This window comes from Typopeltis vanoorti, chromosome 9 (genome assembly GCF_054136105.1).
Source record: "Typopeltis vanoorti isolate ZY-2024b chromosome 9, IOZ_Tvanoo_1.0, whole genome shotgun sequence".
Classification (NCBI taxonomy): Eukaryota; Metazoa; Arthropoda; class Arachnida; order Uropygi; family Thelyphonidae; genus Typopeltis; species Typopeltis vanoorti.
In genome coordinates this window covers 135,820,709-135,840,802 of record NC_143557.1, presented here as the reverse complement: position 1 = coordinate 135,840,802, position 20,094 = coordinate 135,820,709, and the positions used below count along the sequence as shown (strand labels likewise).

The window sequence follows — 20,094 nt, the reverse complement described above, 5'->3', positions numbered from 1 at the left end:
AATCTCACCAGCGTTGGACAGAGGTCACAGAAAGATTTGGAGAAACTCATGTGATCGCTCTTGGTTTCAAAGGCATTTAATTGTGTGGGGCACCAAGACCTCCTGAACAAGTTGTATGGTCTTCCCTCCTACACTCTGTGATTAGATTGCCAACTTCCTCACTGGTCATTCGCTGTATGTAATGGTGGATGGCTTCCTCTCAATCAGATTTCTCCATCAATGCCAGAATGCCCCAGGGTTCTGTGCTCTTACCCATGCTCTTCTTCCTTTACATCAGTGAATTCCATTCTGTGATTTCAAATTCTATTCACAGCTTCCCCAATGACAGTACTCTTCATTCCTCTTCCTCATTCGATATCCCTGTAGTACTCTAATGTTAGATGCCTGATGATTTTTCATAACCACTGACTTAAACACTGACCTTCTCGACATCCTCAAATAGGGTAAAGATAACTTAGTAAATTTCAATGCCAAAAAACAACTCAAGCCTGCCTTATTACCCACAAGAAAAATCCAACCTCATTCCCTCTCACTTTTGATAATGTTCCAGTTTCCTTTCAAGATCAGCTTTCTCTTCTCGAATTAACTGTCACCAGTTTATTCTGGAACAAACATATTACTTACATAGCCCCATTACCCTCTAAAAAGTTTGGTATTCTTTTCCATTCTAAACATTACTTCTCTTCCTCTCAACTCCTAACACTTTATAAGTATCAGATCCAATCAACCTTGGAGTACTGTTACCACATCTAGGATGGAACACCAAGACCTCCCTAAGAATTCTTGATGATATTTAGAAGAGGGCAATCTGCTTAATAGGTGATCCTTCTCTCACAGACTCTCTCTTCAGTCACTTTATCATAAGCACTATTTCAGTGTTGTGCATTTTACATAGGTACTTTCATGGGCATTGTTCCTCTGAATTTGCTGCTGTTATAAATCCTGTCGGCTGTTTCAGCTATGTTAAAAATCCTGTCAGCTGCACTATTTATGTTATATCTCTGTAAAGAGACTGTTTTTACACCAAGTGTTAGGTAAATTACAAGAGTAGTGCAATGACTTTTAACTCTATTCCTTTTAGAATCCAGAAAATGATTGATTTGAGACCAAATAAAAATATATATTTAATGAAACTAAATAAAACTATATACATTATAAATAAAATTAATTTAAGAACTCTAAAACATTTTTGGATCCAAAGCCTCCTAAATTAAAACTATACATCAGAGATCTCCTTTATCTTTATAGGATAAATTCATTCCCTCTCTCTCTCTCTCTCTCTCTCTCTCTCTCTCTCTGATTCATTCTATTAATGGTTTGCTTCACATGTACCCAATCAGTTCACCAGACTGAATATTTTGTTTTCCATACAAATTCTGTTTACAATCAAATTGTTATAAGAGCTGAATGCCAAGACTATTAAAAATCTATTCCTCCCATCTTTTGGTATGCTGGATATTTGTTAATAAAACATATTGTTTTGAAAAACTTTTCTGTAAAATGTATATGGTGATGAAGCATGGTTCATCCTTCTCAGTTATATTATTATTACTACCCTAAGACCCAATGGAGTCAATGACTCATGCAGGAGGTCCTTTTGTCATACACGCAGCTTGTCATACCATGCCTTAAACATATTCAAATTTTCTGCAGACACTACGCTCTCAGGCAAGGCATTCCAATCATTCACAACTCTATATGCAAGAAACCTGCTTCTTACTTCCTTGTTCACAGTCTCCTTATATGGCTTCCAGGGATGACAGTTTGTTCTCCTCTGATTTCCCACCATTTTATGAAAACCCTCTTCAACTTTGATGCTATAATAATCCCCTACTAGTCTACTAGACTCTGCAAATTGCATCTTCTCAACCTTCAAGAAACTAGTGCACTACAGGTTGCTCAACCTATAGTACACTAGTACTGTGAATGGGCAATTTGCCAATACATGCCATTATAATCTTTGTACTTATCCTATAGCAGTATAAAATTTGTCCTACAGGCCTGTATCACATACCAACTAGTTTGAAGTGCACTGCCACTTGAGATTTTACTCTTATTAGATGAAATTCTTTTGTTATCATCTGACTAAAAGTTAAATGATAATAAAAGAATTTCAGTTAGTTAAACTTATCAATGCCAAAAACTTCTCTCCCCACCTTATTCTGGATGCTTCTAGTTTCAATATATAAATTTGAATTGATCTTGGGTCTGCAACTATCTTTGAATTTGACTGATTCATTAAAATTTGAGATCTGAAAAACTGATTTAAGCATAGTTTGATCTTCTCACTCATTCATCTCATATGTGCCTGCCCAAATGTTCACCTGCATTCTCTTCCACTTCCTCCTCCAGAAGTTCCATTTTCCAAGAGTTTGTATTTTCAAACTCTCACTAACAATGCTTTCTCCATATACTCGACTGCAAATCCATCAGTCATAATAAATACTGTTGATTAAATTTAATCCATATGTCTACAAAATGCATTACTGATCGACTCATTAATTGTCATTGCAACTTTTCTTCTCATTTAGCTCTTATCATACTGTGATATCAGACTTATAATTTCTCTCTCTCTCTCTATCTCTCTCTCTTCAATTTCAGAATTCTTTGCTATTCCTGAAGAAAGTTTTCCCAATCATATGTTAGATGGTAGCAGGCCACCCCTGCTACCATCCCAGTGTGGATGGTAACAGGGGTGGCCTTTTGTGGAAATAGGTACTTGGGAGAAGGGGGACGACATCAGGTAACGCTGATACCAGTGGAGTCTAGAGGGGGATAATGCTGGGTATAGAAACAATGGCATTTTTATGCTTTATACTAATGCCAGGAATATTCGGAATAAGGAAGAGGAATTGGTGGCACTGACAGCATCAGCCTAGCCAAAGATTATTGGGATCACTGAGATAGTGGTTGACAGAAGAGGATATAAAAACAGGAATAGAAGCTGATGAGTACAGCATTTTTCGGCAGGATAGGAAGGGAAAGCGTGGTGGTGGAGTACTGCTTATGATAAGTGACGACCTATGTCCTCTAAGCATAGAGGCTTTGGAAGGCTGTGACACTAATGATTTTGAAAGCATATGGTGTGAGGTGGAGGTGGGAAAAACAGTATATTTAGTGGGGTGTTGCTACATATCCAGGAGCACAGAGGGTGGGGACCAGGAGATGTTGAGCATGGCAGGTGCAAGAAGAATGATTGTTATGGGAAATTTTAACTACAGCAATATAAATTGGGGAAAGGAAGATGCATGTAGCAATATGGGAATGCAATTTCTAGAATTCTTGAGAGACAAATGTCTTAGGCAATATGTAATAGCGGGAACAAGAGGTTCAAGAGTTTTGGATTTGGTTATAGCATCAGAAGAGTTGATAATAACTGAGATGACATCTCTCCCACCAGTTGAAGAGAGTGACCATATGATTTCGACTTGGAAAATGAATAGACATGCAGGAGTATCAAAGAGATGGGAATGTATGCAGAATTATAAAGCAGGTGATTATAATAGTCTTAGATGTCAACTTGGAGAAGTTTCGTGGAGGGAGGGATTGGAAAGCCAGGATATCATCGGTGCTTGGAAAATTGTGAAGAAATATTTGTTAGCAGTAATGGTAAGCTGTATTCCACAAGTGAAGAAGAGGACACGATTTGGAGTAAAGTGGATTACAAACAATATTAAACAGGAACTGCATGCAAAAAGGAGGCTATGGAAGAGATATACGGAGACAGGTGAAGAGAAGATGCATGAAGAATATAAGACACAGGCCAGGAGAGTGACTAGTATGGTAAGGAAGGCAAAACTGGAATATGAGAAAAGATTGGTCCTTAGATCCACGGAAATTCCAAATAGGATTTTCCTTGGATCTAAGGACCAATCTTTTTTAGCTATGTGGAATTTTTTAGCTATGACCAGTAGGAGGAGAAATGACTGTGGAAGAATGACATTGTGGGATAAAAATGGGAATAGAGTGACTGATGCAGAGGACATAGTGGAATTGTTCAATGAACACTTTATTGGAGTATTTCATCCTGGAGGAGTCAATTTGAATACCAGAGAGATAGGGCAGGTTTGTGGTTTAGAGGTGCAGGAGGAGAGTGTGTTCCGAATACTGAGTATTCTGGATGTCGGTAAAGATGTGGGACTGGATGGTATTTCACTATGAGTTTTGAGAGAATGTGCTAGGGAACTGACAGTGCCTTTGACCTTGCTTATCAATCAAAGGTGCCCATGGAATGGAAGAAAGGTAAGATAGTGCCATTGCATAGCGGCAGTAGCAGACTGGAAGTGTCTAATTATAGGCCAGTTTGCATGTCATCAGTACTTAGTAAGATCTTGGAGAAAGTAGTGAGGAACTGTATACAGCATTGGGCAGATGAGAGTAATGTTATCGGTGAAAGTCAACATGAATTTTTGAAGGGGGGGACTCTTGTTTTAGCAATATGCTAGCCATTTATAATAAAGTTACAAGAGCATTAGATGAGGGAAAGGCATATACTGCCAATTTTCCTAGACTTAGCAAAGGCATTTGATAGGGTACCACATGATACGCTGATATTCAAGTTTCAGCACATGGGTGATGCGAAGCTGCGAAGGGTTAAAAGTGCAGATGTGGTAGCCCTGCAAGAGGATTTGAATAAGGTAGATAGATGGATAAATGAATGGGGATGTCAGTTTAACACAGCAAAATGTAAGGTCTTGAGGTTTGGGAAACATCAATGGGATGCTGCATTCTCTATGGGAGGAGTTATACTGGAGGAAGTAGGGGAGACAAGAGATCTGGGTGTTGATGATTGATAGAAACCTGAAATTTAGGGGACATATTGCAAACGTAGTGAAGGTAACACAGGATTGCTACAATAATGAGAAGGACACTGACCTGCAGAGATAAAAGGGTTATCATTCCATTGTATAAGATTTTGATCAGATCACACCTAGACTATTGTTCTCAGATCAGGTCCCAGGGATTTGAAGGGGATAAATTAACTGTGAAAAGGGTACAAAGGCAGATAACAAAGATGGTGTCAGGACTGTACAATGTTAGTTATGAGGATCAGCTGAGAGAGTGTGGACTGCAGAGTTTGGTGGATAGAAGAAGGAGAGGTGATATGATTGAGACTTTTAAACTGTTGAGAGGTGGTTACAGAGTTGACACTGGGGAGTTCTTTCGCTTGGTTGAACAGCGGTAAGGAGTCATGACAAGGGGCCATCCCTGGAAGTTATGAAAAGAAACTGTGAGAAAGAGGATGTGGAGTGGTTTCTTTGCATGGAGGGTAGTTGAACCATGGAATGCATTGCCTGATGGAGTGGTGAGAGCGAGAATAGTCAATGCATTTAAGGAGCGGTATGATAGACTGTGTTTCCTAGGAGGGACGTCCCTCGATGAGTCTTGATAGAAGTGTTTCTTAGAAAGGAACTCCCACAATGAGTCTTTTGACTCCATGGAGGCCTGAATAATAATAATAATAATAATAACAATAATAATAATAATAATAAATATATAGGATGGGAACTCAAGAAGGAGCAGTTTAGTTTTGAAGTGCTACATATATAAAACTCTTTCTGAACAGGATAACAAGAAGATACTTGGCATGAAATTTCTTCTACACATTTTAAATTTAATAATTTAAATTTTTGGAGGTAGCCATGTATAACCTAATGATTAAAATTTATCCAACCCTGTGAGCTAAATACATTACTAATGCAATGTTAATATTTTTATAAACTATGGAAAAAAACATTATAGTTAAAATTGGTTAGAAGAAATACATGGAGATAAAATAAATTAACCATGAAAGAAATAATGGAAATTGCAATATTTGTTATTTCTTGGAAAAGACTAAATTACATTTAATGCTTACCCTATATTGATATCGTACCACAACCAAGAGTTCTCATAAAGCCTCTGAATGCGATTGCGGCGATGAAGTTTAAAATCAAAGAGATTTGGTTCATCTTTCTGAAGACCTAGTAAATAATATGTGAAAGTTTAGTGCTGATGAATTTCACCAAGAATAAAATTATTTTTTCCCACTTAAACTGCAATGCATTGAGATTACTACTGTTTTGTCAAATGTAAATAACGAGCAAGTAAAAAAAATATGACAATAAAAATGAGAGAATAACAGAAAAAAAAAAGTACTAGTGACTTTTAAACACATTTTGCTACTTCTGTATGAAAATATGTCTTCTGTCACTGAGTTAGCTCTTAGTATCTCTGCAAGTCTAGTTCTTACTGATGAGACTTTAATAAAGATTAAAAGATCAGAACAGCCGTGGTTGGTAGTGACCTCAATAAAGAACAAAATGGGTCTTGCCATATTGTACATCATTATATAAGTTTGAAAAGGGGGTATGGTATGCATTATGGTATACCACAGCAATTTGATGTAAAGTCAGCTTGCCTTATATAAAAGCAGCCTAGTTATTAAGATATTTAATGTGCACATTTTTGCTTACTGATGCTGGGGTAAAATAAGAATGAAAAAAATAATATAATTTCTTATAACGTATCATTTAAATGTTATTTAGTTATATATTAATTTACCAACAAATAACCTGATAAAATATTTATTATTATTTTTATTAGTATTATTATTATCATTACATTATAATGATGGAAAAATTATGAAACTTTAAATACACTGGCTTGGAACTGCATAAAGAGACCATTAAATATATTAATTAATATTTTGCAATCAGGAACAGCTCCAGCCAACTAGGACATTATTATTATTATTATTACCCAAGATCTCATGGAGTCAAAGACTCATCTAGGAGGTCCCTTTATCATACACACAGCTCATCATACCATGCTTTAAACACACTCAAATTCTCTGCAGACACCACACATTCAAGCAAGGCATTCCAATCATTCACAACTCTGCATGAAAAAAACCTGCTTCTCACTCCCCTATTCACACCCTCTTTATACAGTTTCCAGGGATGACCTCTGGTTCTCCCCTGATCTTCCACTATTTTCTGTAGAACCTCACCAGCATTGATCCTATAACAACCCCTTACCAACTTGTAGGTCTCTATCATATCTCCCCTCTTCCTCCTGTCCACCAGACTCTGCCAGTTGCATCTTCTCAATCTTTCCTCATACTCCAAATTCCAGAGGTTAGAAAACACCTTAGTCAGTTGCCTCTGGACCTTTCCAACATCTCTTCCTCCTTTGAAAACCAAGTGACTAAATCTGCACAGTAGTCCATGTGTGGCCTAATCAAAGCCTTATATAATGGAACAAGAATCTCCCTACTTCTACAAGTCAGTGACCTCTGCATTATTGCCAGAAGTATTTGTGCTGCCTTCACAATTTTGGCAATGTGTCTCCTAAATTTCAGATCCTTATCCACTATCATCCCTAAATCTCTTATTTCCTCCACCTCTGACAATATATCCTCACGAAGCATAAATTCTGCATCCCATTTTTGTTTTCCAAATTTTAAAACCTTGCAGTTTGCAACATTGAACTCACATCCCCATTCCCATGCTCAATGGACATGAAGATAAGAGAGGGGTGATGAAATGATAGGTTGCCAGAGGCACTCATGAGTGATTTGTCAGATGGGTTCAAATCCTGCTGTGAGCATGGATGTTTGCGATTGTTTGTGAAAATAACCTAGTGTTGGGTGGTAGATAGCATTTGTGTAGTTGTGGTTCATTGTAATTGGTGGATTGAGTGGTGGAGACAGAGAGTTGTAGAGCAGGTGTCCTCCCTCGATGAGTCTTTGGACTCCCTGAAGGTGTCACATAATAGTAATAATAATAATAATAATAAGTTCAAGTAGCGATAAGATAAATATTGTGTAAATATGTTTGAGCCCATACACGAGAGGTTGGTTGATCAACCTATGGTACATTAGTGCCGTGTATGGGTAACCTGAGATGAATCCGACTCCAGAGGTTCAGTATGATGACGATGATAATAATAATTAAGCATATTTTGTATTATCATTACACTTTTAAATTTATTTGTATTCTTGAGTACTCTTCTGTATTTTTTAATCAGACTTGGTTTTTTGACTCTGTGTTAATTTATATATTCTAGTTCCAATATATTGTACATTATTATTATTATTAATATCTGAGCTCCATGATGTCAAAACTCATTGCCGGAGCTCAATACTCTCTCATGCCAAAAGATCACTGAACCATGACTTGAACATGTTCACAGGGTTTGCACTAACCACACCTTCAGGCAATACATACCACACCATACAGAGAACCTGCTTCTCACTCCCTGCTCACACTCTCCTTAAACAACTTCCATGGATTTTCTAGTTCTACCTTTGCACACCCCCCCTCTACACTATTTAAATATCTTCCCCACATTAATCTGATAACAATCCCTCACCAACTTATATGCATCAATCATATTCTCTCTTCTTCTATTCATAAAGCTCTGTAAGTTGCATTCCCCTCAATCTCTCTCTCTCTCTCTCTCTCCTCATATGTGACATTCCATAGACCTGACGCTAACTTTGTAAACCTTCTCTGGAACTTTCTCCAATACATTCTAACCCCCCCCCCCCCAAAAAAAAAACTAGGTGACCAAATCTGTGCACAGTAGTCCATATGTAAACTGATCAAAGTCTTATACAGAGGAACCATAACCTCTTTTTCGCTGTATGTCAATATCCTCCTCATTATAGCATAATCGATTGGAATGTTCTTACAATTTTAACAATGTGACCCATAAATTTCAAGACTCAATCCATCATCACTCCCAGATCTCTCATCTCTTCCAAACTTTCTGCATGAAATGTATAATCTGCATCCAAACTTTGCTAACAAATTTCAAAGCCTTGTGCTTTACAACATTAGATTGATAGCTCCATTAATTTACCCACTCACATATTCAATTCAGATCCTCCTGCAATGACACAATGTCAGCTATACTTCTCATAGCCCATAATAAATTTTGATTCATCAGTGAATAGTAGCATATCTCTAGTAAGGCCAGTCCTAATATCATTAACATACAAGTTAAACAATAATGATCCTAAAACATACCCTTGTGGAACTCCATTAGTGACCTTCTTCTTTTAGGATACCACTCCTCCATATAAAACCTGCTGATAACTGTCTGTCTGATAACTGTCAACTATCAAACTTATTGGTCTGTTATCTAATTCCATGTGTTTTGGTTTACTACTAGCTTGTCATGTGGCAGTCTATCAAAGGCACTTTGAAAAATCAAAGTATTATTATTATTATTATTACGGGCAGCTCCAAGGAGTCCTTAGACTCATCGACGGAGGTCCAACATTATGTCAAGAACAACTATTCAACATTCACACAATATCTATCACACTTCACCTTGAACTCATTTATAGTCATGGCACCCACAACAGACTCTGGCAGCTTATTCCACTCATTTACCACTCTCCAAGTAAAAAACCTAGCTCTAACACCCTTGCTAACCACACTCTCACCAAGCTTCCATGGATGGTCCCTAGTCCTCCCACTACCAGTCCTATTCTCAAAAATATCTTCTGAATTAATCTTATAGAAACCTTCAGTAATTTGAATGTCTCAATCATATCACCCCTTTTTCATCTATCAACCAATTTCTGCAGCCGACAAATCTTCAACCTGTTCTCATAAGGTTCATTCCATAGTCCTGCTATTATCTTGATCACTCGTCTTTGGATCCTCTCCACCTCCTCCCCATCAAGAAGAAACTCTGGCGCCCATATCTGGGCACAGTAGTCTAGATGGGGTCTTATCAAGGCTCGATACAGAGGAACAATAACCTGTTTATCTCAGCTTGTTAAAGTATTTTTCAGCTACCAAGTGATTTGATGAGCTGATTTAGCCACTTTTGCAATGTGCCCCCCTAAACTTCAACTCCCTATCCACCAACACTCCCAAATCCCTAGCCTCATCAATCTCCTGGAGTACGGTTCCACCAATGTGATATACTGCTGCTAATCTTTTCAACCCAAAATGCATAACCTTACACACTTTGCCACATTAAATTGACATCCATTTTCCTTAGCCCAGTCCTCCAAACTATCCAAATCATCTTGCAAAATTTTGACATCCTGTGCATTCACAGGATGTCAAAGTAATGGTCTACTCAACTTTGCATCATCAGCAAACAAGTGAACACTTCCTCTCATATCCTTTCCTATATTGTTAATGAACAAATTGAAAAGTAATGGTCTAAGAACAGAAGCCTGCGGTACACCACCAGTCACAGACCGTCTTTTGGACTCTACTCCTGAATAAACCACTCTCTGATATCTAATATCTCTCAACATGTATACCACAGTATACCACATGTATCAGTGCATCTCATTTATCAAGTGAATTTGTCACCTTATTGTAATACATAAGCAGATTGTTGAAACATGATCTTCTTCCCCTAACAAACCCATGATGACTATCATAAAGAAAAGTGCTATTATCAATCCAATTCTGAATGCTGAAGTTCTGGTTGCATGTCATAGGAGACCATTTCACTACACTTCTTTCAGATATTCATTAAAGCTTAGGAGAGCTTTTGTAACCAGACTGGGGAAACTTTTGAATGTGCCAACTTTCAGTTCATGGATAGTTGTTGAAAGTGTTTCTACTTTGTTATATCAAGACATTATATACTTAGATAAAGGATTAAACCAAGTATATAATTTCTTACTAAGGCAAGTGATGTGAAGTCATACACCTTTACCACAATTGCCCTAGTCCTGAAAATAGTTCAGTTGCAAACTCATTTGCTTACACTTGGATAAAGGATTAAACCAAATATATTATTTCTTGGTATCTTTAATTTTATGTTCATGGAATGCCTTAGCTGCTGCATTAAGCATGGTGCAAGTTTTTTTAGCATACAGATAGCTTCATTAGTGTTGGCGAACAAAGTACATGTGTCATTAATTTGTTCTCTTAAGAGATGAAAGTAGTATTCTTGTAAATGCAGAGTGCCTTAATTGAGTTAAAGCGGTTTTCAATTTTATAGAGGTGGGAATGATTTTATTATCCCTATAACATTTTAGAAATGCCAGCCTGCTGTCAGGTTTCAATTTCAGCTTACTGAAGTTGTGGAACTATGTGCTAGTAAATATCGCTGAATTCATAATTCTGGTATTCAAATTTATACATTGATTGTTACTCATCTTGCTGTTTCAGAAAATATAATATCAAGTTTACTTAATTCGTCATATACTTTATGCTCATTCACCATCAGTACCTCCTCTGCCATACCCTACACAGACCAGCTTTTTCTGATGTCATCATGAGGATGAAATTCACTGATAAACTGATCATTGAATAATTAAGTATTTTCTCTGCATTGGTTACCTATCTGCCAGTGTCATCAATTAGCATCATACTCCCATAGTAATTTTCCCCTTCGACTTGACACGTATCAAAAGAACTTGCTAGGATTTTTGTTAGCTTGATTGGCTAACTTCTTCTCATACTCACTTCTGTTGCATTTACACCAGCCAAATTACCTTCCTGGCCTGCTCTTTGTACTCTTCTTGCAGCTAATGGGGAAGTGAGTGGTATGAGTATAGAAAATGAGAGAATGGGTGTGCAAGAGGAACAGGGAAATAGGGAGGCTCAGGGTGGATAGGGATACACAGCGTGAGAAAGGTGGATGCTCCAAGAGGAGGTGAGAGCATGTGTAGGCAGAAAAGGAATGGGATGACCAGAGATCAAGAGGAAACAGTTAGAATTGAAAACGATTTTAAAATGAAGAAGCAGAAATGGAAATGACCCCAGTCAAGCATGGAGAGATCACATCGAGTGAGTGGTAGTATCAGTAGAACTAGCTGTAGATCCAGAAATGAGCTGTTGTGTTTGTATACAAATGATAGAAGTATAAGAAACAAGGCAGATGAAATGGTTGCACTAATTGCATCTGTTCACCCAAAGATTCTTGGAATAGGTGAGATATGGTTGGAAAAGGATGACATCCTGACAGGAATAGAGATGGAAGGGTATGATGTGTTTTGTGAGGTAAAAAGTGAGGGGGAGTACTATCGATGATAGAGAAAGAGTTATGTCCATATAAAGTGGAGATGCAAGAGAAAAATAGTGCCAGTGGTTTTGAGCCAGTATGGCGTGGCATACAGGAGAATGGAATCAAATACTTGGTTGGATGTTGTTATAGACCAGGAAATGTGGGTGGTGGTGATAATGAAATGTATATAATCAAATTAGCCAAAAGCAAATATGAAAAGGGTGATTATTATGGGTGATTTTAATTATGGCAATATAGACTGGAATGATGAGATATTAACTGGAAGTAAATAAAATGAGTTTCTTCAGTTTCTGAGGAATAACTACCTCAGACATTATGTGACAGAGGGCACACGAGGATTCAGAGTCTTGGATTGGGTCATCTTACCAGGGGATGTAATTGTAAATGAGGTGTCAAATCATCCACCAATTGGTAAGAGTGACCATGAGGTGATTACCTGGGTGGTTGCCAGCAGCACAAGGCCCTATGTGAGAAAAGAGTATATGTGGAACTACAAGGGGGGGGGGGTGATTATGAAGAGCTCAGGAGACAGCTTGCGGTTGTAGCGTGGAATGAGGAGTTAGCTGGAAAAGACATCAATGCAGCTTGGGGAATTTTCAAAAACTGTTCAGTAGTTGCAATGTCTAAATTTATTCAAAGGGTGAGAAGGTTAAATAAGGTGGTTCTGAGATGGATAAATAAAGAGATTAAGCATGCGATACAGAGAAAAAGGCATTGTGGAGGTGGCATAAGAGAAGTGGAAATAACCAATTCCATAAGGTCTACAAAGACCAAGCAAGGAGGGTGACTTGGTTGGGTTCATTCGATATGTAGCCAGCAAAAGAGAGAATAATTATGGAAGGATGACATTGATTAGAGAAAATGTATAAAGACAGCTAATGTAGAATGTGTGGTTGAGATATTTAATGAGCAGTTCATAAAGGTCTTTCAATCTTGCGAATGTGACTTCATGGAGGGATTGTGAGCAGTTGGTGATGGGGAGGAGAGACTGACTGTAGGTGAGTAAGAGGTGTATGGGGAAGTTGAGTAAGCCAGATGTTAATAAGGCTGTGGGACTTGATAATATATCACCACATATTCTGAAAGAATATGCCAGGGAGGTGACACCTGCCTTGACATAATTTTTTAATATGAGTCTTGCACTTGGTCAAATTCCTAAGGAATGGAAGGAGGGCAAGATTGTGCCACTTCATAAAGGAGGTGATCAAACTGAAGCATCAAACTATAGGCCTATCTGTGTGTCAGATGTTGTGGTTAAGTTGTCAGTGAAGCTTGTGAGAACTAGGATCCTGAGTTCGGTTGACAACAATGGTATTATCTTTGATGGACAGCATGGATTTGCTAAAGGGATGTCATGTTTTAGTAATCTACTTACTTATTGCACTAAAGTGACTGCTTCCTTGGACAGAGGAAAAGGATACACGGTAATATACTTGGATTGTGTAAAGGCTTTTGATAGAGTACCTCATGATAGGTTGACAGTCAAACTAGAGCACATGGGGTTGGATATTAGATTGGTGCATTGGATTGCAGATTGGCTATCTGATAGGTATCAACAAGTTATGTATGGGGGAGCAATATCCAGGAAAAGGAAAGTCACTAGTGGAGTGCCTCAGTGGTCTGTTTTATGTCCATTGCTGCTTAACTTGTATATTATTATTATTATTATTATTATTAAACAAGACCTCATGAAGTCAAAGACTCATCTAGGAGGTCCTTTTATCTCACACACACATCTCATCATACCGCGTCTTAAACACATTCAAACTCCTTGCAGACACCACACTCTCAGGCAAGGCATTCCAATCACTCACAACTCTGCACGAAAAAAACCTGCCTCTCATTCCCTTACTCACACCCTGTTTATACAGTTTCCAGGGATGACCTCTGGTTCTCCCCTGATCTCCCACTATTCTCTGTAGAACTTCTCCACCATTGATCCCATAACAACCCCTTACCAACTTGTAGGTCTCTATCATATCTCCCCTCTTCCTTCTCCCCACTAGACTGCAAATTACATCTTTTCAATCTTTCCTCATACTCGACATTCCAGAGGTCAGAAACTACCTTAGTCAGTCGCCTTTGGACCCTTTCCAATATCTCTTCATCCTTCTGAAAACCAGGTGACCAAATCTGGGCACAATAGTCCATGTGTGGCCTAATCAAAGCCTTATACAATGGAACAAGAATCTCCCTACTTCTACACGTCAGTGTCCTCCGCATCATTCCCAGAAGTCTTTGTGTTGTCTTCACAATTTTGGTGATGTGTCCCCTAAATTTTAGATCCTTATCCACTATCATCCCCAGATCTCTTATTTCCTCTACTTCCAACAATATATTCTCACCAAGCATAAATTCTGCATCCCATCTTTGTTTTCCAAATTTCAAAACCTTACATTTTGCAACATTGAACTCACATCCCCATTTGCTTGCCCAATCACACAATTTATTCAAGTCTTCTTGTAAGGCCACAACATCTTCAATACTCTTAATGGTTTGTCCCAACTTTGCATCACCAGCAAACAACTGAATGTTTCCATACAAATCTTCACCTATATCATTAATATACAAGTTAAATAGTAATGGCCCTAAAACAGATCCCTGAGGCACTCCACTAGTGACTCTCCTTTTCCTGGATATTGCACCCCCATACACAACTTGTTGATACCTATCAGATAGCCAGTCTCCAATCCAATGCACTAATCTAATATCCGACCCCATCTGCTCTAGTTTGACTGTCAACTTATCATGAGGTACTCTATCAAAACCTTTTGCAAAATCCAAGTATATTACTGTGTATCCTTCTCCTCTGTCCAAGGAAGCAGTCACTTTATTGTAATAAGAAAGTAGATTACTAAAACACGACCTCCCTTTAGCAAATCCATGCTGTCCATCAAAGATTATACCATTGTTGTCAACCCAACTCTTCACCTATATTAATGATATAGGTGAAGATTTGGATGGGGATATTCAGTTGTTTGCAGATGATGCAAAGTTGGGACAAACCATGAAGTGTAGTGATGATGTTGTGGTCTTACAGTAAGACTTGAATAGATTGAGTGATTGGGCACGGAAATGGGGATGTGAGTTCAATGTTGCAAAATGTAAAGTTTTTTAAAATTTGGAAATCAAAGATGGGATGCAGAATTTATGCTTGGTGAGAATATATTGTTGGAGGTAGAGGAAATAAGAGATCTGACGGTGATAATGGATAAGGATCTAAAATTTAGGGGACACATCGCCAAAATGGTGAATACGACATAAAAGTTTCTGGGAATGATGTGGAGGACACTGATGTGTAGAAGTAGGGAGATTCTTGTTCCATTGTATAAGGCTTTGATTAGGCCACACATGGACTATTGTGCGCAGATTTGGTTACCTGGTTTTCAGAAGGATGAAGAGATGTTGGAAAGGATCGAAAGGCGACTGACTAAGATAGTTTCTGACGTCTGGAATGTCGAGTATGAGGAAAGATTGAAAAGATGTAATTTGCAGAGTCTAGTGGAGAGAAGGAAGAGGGGAGATATGATAGAGACCTACAAGTTGGTAAGGGGTTGTTATAGGATCAATGCTGGAGAAGTTCTACAGAGAATAGTGGGAGATCAGGGGAGAACCAGAGGTCATCTCTGGAAACTGTATAAAGAGAATTGGAATGACTTGCCTGAGAATGTGGTGTCTGCAAAGAGTTTGAATGTGTTTAAAACATGGTATGATGAGATGTGTGTGTGTGTGATAAAAGGACCTCCCAGATGAGTCTTTGACTTAATGAGGTCTTGGAGAGGTAATAATAATAATAATAATAATAATAATAATAATCATTACCAACTTATGTTGGTAATGATCAGCTGCAAGAAGCTAACCAGGTTAGCTTACCAGATAGGAAGCTAACCACTCAGCTCACCAGGCCACTTATTATGCCATCTTACTATACTTAAGTGGATAACGACATGGCAAAGATAGATGTAGATTATCAACATGAGAAAAAAATGAAAGTTTCAGTATTAAGAGAGGTATTTTTAGTGCACATACCTTCATTAATATCAGTTCGAACACAGCAGGATTTTTTTGGAAAGTGAGCATCTGAGGGTAGAGAAACGAGAATTGAAAGGGATAGCCTCATATGGGGGATGGTAGCTTGAGATATGAGATGCTGTTTACCATACTGCACAGCCAAGTGAAATGTGAAGAGTAATAACAGTTATGGAAATAGTGGCGATGCAATGTTTTTCTATATACAATACAAATGCAAGACGAATGAGGAATAAGGGCAATGAGTTTGTGACATTGATTTATTCATTTGATGATTATTATTATTATTATTATTATATATTGGTTTAAGTCAATAAGAATACAATTTGGTCGGCTAGAGGAAACTGTGAGCAAGAGGGTGAGGAGTGGTTTCTTTGCATGGGGGGGGGATTGAGCCGTGGAATGCATTGCCTGATAGAGTGGTGAGGGCGAGAACAGTCAATGAGTTTAAGGAGTGGTATGATAGATTTTGTGTTTCTTAGGGGGAACCTCCTCTTGATGAGTCTTGACAGACTTTATGTTCTTAGGAAGGACCTCCCACGATGAGTCTTTTGACTCCATGGAGGCCTGAATAATAATCATAATAATAATAATAATAATAAATCCCAAATTTGTACCAGATCGACATAATAGAGGTAACTGAAACAAAAAAGACAAAAATTGGTGATATCTCTCTGAGCAATAAATACAAAATGTTATATTCAGGCAATTACAATCAAAGTAAAGAAGGAGTAGCGATAGTATTCAACACAAAATACGAGGTTAATCTTCTTGAATGGCAGACAGTCTCAAGTAGAGTGATGTGGACAAATATCAGAAAGGGGAATTGGTCAATGAGCCTTATTTGTGCCTATGGTCCCACAGAAGGTTCTACTAAGGGAGAAGTGGAGAAATTTTGATGCTTTAGAAAAAGCAGCTGACACAATGAAAAAGGAAAAGTTGGTCCTTGTTGGGGATCTAAATAGAAAAGTAGCAAGTGATTGTCAGACATACAAAAATATTTTGGGAAAATTTGGAGAAAAAAGCAAAACTAATATAATGGCAAATAGCTGTTGGATTTCTGCTCAGGACATTTACTGGTTATTATTAACACCGTGTTCCAACATAAAAATGTGCACAAATTTGCATGGAGAGAAGAGGCAAGGAATAAGAAAAGTTTCATTGACTATGTTATTGTTGAAAGTGATGTTTTCTCCCTGGTGCAGGATACCAGAGTGTACAGAGGATTTGAAATTGGAAGTGATCACTATTTAGTCTTGAGCAAGATAAAATTGAATTTCATATTGAAAAGAATAACATGTAAGAAAGTTTTAAAGAGAATAAAAGTTGAACAGTTCTCAGATATGAAATGTAGACTAAAATACACAAAGAAAAAAAAAATAAAACAGTTTGAGAACAGGAACCAAACCTTGGAGATTCAGTGGCAAGCCTTATAGAAAACCCTCATTGATTCAGCCAGAGAGCCATGTGGGGAGGTTGTCTGCAAGGATAAAAAAATCAGAACTCCCTGGTGGACACAGGAAGTTAAAGAGGCAGTGAAGGAAAAGAAGAAAGCATATCAAAAGTTCCTTGCAAATAAGTCAGCTTGTGCTCTTAGAGAATACAGAGACAAATGTAAGAAAGCTAAACACTATGTAAAACTGACTATACAAAAGTCATGGGAGGACTTTGACAAGAACATAGAAAGTAAATATCAAGAAAGTGGCAAAATATTCTGGAGGTTGTTGAAGAAGCTTAGAAACGCCTTGCCTGAGAGTGTGGTGTCCGCAAGGAGTTTGAATGTGTTCAAGGCATGGTATAATGAGCTGTGTGTATGATAAAAGGACCTCCCAGATGAGTCTTTGACTAAATGAGGTCTTGGGGTAATAATAATAATCATCATCAACTTCCTTACAAGTACCCTCAAGGGGTGTACAGGATATGATAGTACTGCATGAAAAATTTACATCATCACTAACTTCCTATCTAAAATTTTCCTCCAAATCAGTCTGTTACTTGTCAAGACTCCAACATTATCATATCTTATATTTCTATCGTCTAAGGCACTTTGTACCGTATCAATCCACCTATACCTTGGTCTTCCTCTGGGTCGTTTTTCCTGCCAACCTGGCAGAGAACACTTGTTTTGCTAATCTTTCCTTGCCCATTTTATTTAAGTGACAATACCACCTGAGATTAGCTCTGCTAACAGATTCCTGGATGCTGACAATGTCAAGTTCTTTCCTAATATCCTCGTTTTTAATATGATATTGCCATTGATGTCATCTGTTCATGCCTGTAATCTTTCTCAGGACTCTCATATCTGCAGTCGCTAGTCTTTGGTCAAGTGTTTTACTTCTGACCCAGCTCTCAGATCCATAAGTTAAAACTGGTTTGAACACTGTATTGTATACAGCTAATTTAGTGTTCCGACTAATTTCTCTCTTATTACATATGAATTTATTCAATTGACTTCCTACCATACCAGCTTTGTTGACCATTTCCATATTTAATTTACCATCTTCACTAAAAATCGTGCCTAAGTAGCTGAAATGTTTTACTTGTTCTATAAGTTCTTCATTCACAACGCAGTTGATATTTTCAATGTTTCTGCCTGTTTTCATTGTCTTTGTCTTTTTATTGCTGACCTTCATACCATATCTATTACAACTGTTATTCAATTTAGTCAGGGGATCTTGCAGACTTGTAGCAGATTTATTTAGAAGTATAACATCGTCTGCATAAAGCAAAGAGCTGACATTAACATCTGCAATTCTGATATCATATTAAAAACGAGGATATTAGGAAAGAACTTGACATTGTCAGCATCCAGGAATCTGTTAGCAGAGCTAATCTCAGGCAAGGCATTCCAATCATTTACAATTCTGCACGAAAAAAACCTGCTTCTCACTCCCCTACTCACACCTTCTTTATACAGTTTCCAGGGATGACCTCAGGTTCTCCCCTAATTTCCCACTATTTTCTGTAGAACTTCTCCAACATTGATCCTATAACAACCCCTTACCAACTTGTAGGTCTCTATCATATCTCTCCTTTTTCTCCTGTCCACCAGACTCTGCAAATTACATCTTCTCAATCTTTCCTCGTACTCGACATTCCAGAGGTCAGAAACTATTGGAAATTAAAGATTACTGGTATCAACAAAATTTCCTTGATAAAGGAGAACTTCTTGAGAGAAGAATGTGTTATGCAGCATGTGATGCAAGAATCATGAGGATCAAGAATTTTAGACTGTTTCATAGCATCAGACGATCTGCTTGTGACTGAATGTCATATTGGTGAGAGTGGCAATTTACAGCTGACATAACCTAACTATGCCTTAAACCGATTCAATGTGTCTACATTCACGACACACTCAGACAATGCATTCTACTCACTAACCACTGTCCATATAAAGAACCTTCTCCTCACTCCTCTGCTCACACCCTCCTTATACAGTTTCCAGTGATTGCCTCTTGTTCTCCCCCCATTCCCATTTTATGAAAAATCTCTTTCATGTCAACCTAATGACAACCCCTGACTAGCTTATATGTCTCAATCATATTCCCCCCCCCCCCTCTTCCTCCTATTCATGAGGCTTTGCAACTTACATTCTCGTAATCTGTCCTCAGACTTGGGATATTGGTTATTGGGTCTTGACTTGGGAAATTGTAAAACATGAGGAATATGTGGGTTCGAATCTGGCTGTGGGCATGTGTTTGTGATTGTCTGGGAATATAGTGGTGGTGGTCAGTGGTAGATGGCGCTGGTGTAGATGAAGGAGGTAGTTGCGATTAGTGGAGTGGTGGGGGATGGAGAGCTGTAGAGCAGGTGCCCTCCCTTGATGAGTCTTTGGACTTCCTGGAGGTGTTATGTAATAATAATAATAATATTCTATCAAGAAGGGGTATTTGTGGAACTACAAGGCAGGTGATTATGGCATGCTTAAGAAGAAGCTTAAATCTGCATGGATGTTAGTAGTGCTTAGAATGTAGTTAAGGGTCTTCTAGAGGAAACAGTATTGGAGTGTATAGTAAGGAGGTTTAAGGAGGATAAAGATGGTTAATCAGGTAGGACTTAGATGGATGAATA

General features: G+C 38.1%; 1 protein-coding gene across 5 annotated transcripts in view; it reads right to left on the bottom strand.

Annotated features, from left to right (window-relative positions):
• The window catches only part of LOC150103595 (CD109 antigen-like), a 716,838-nt gene that overhangs the window by 230,046 nt on the left and 466,698 nt on the right, over positions 1–20,094 (bottom strand). For all 5 annotated transcript variants that reach the window (XM_090397638.1, XM_090397642.1, XM_090397639.1 and 2 more), the window contains one exon: positions 5,858–5,963. In XM_090397638.1, coding sequence (XP_090253764.1) covers positions 5,858–5,963 — 106 coding nt within the window. The remainder of the gene's footprint in view (positions 1–5,857; positions 5,964–20,094) is intronic.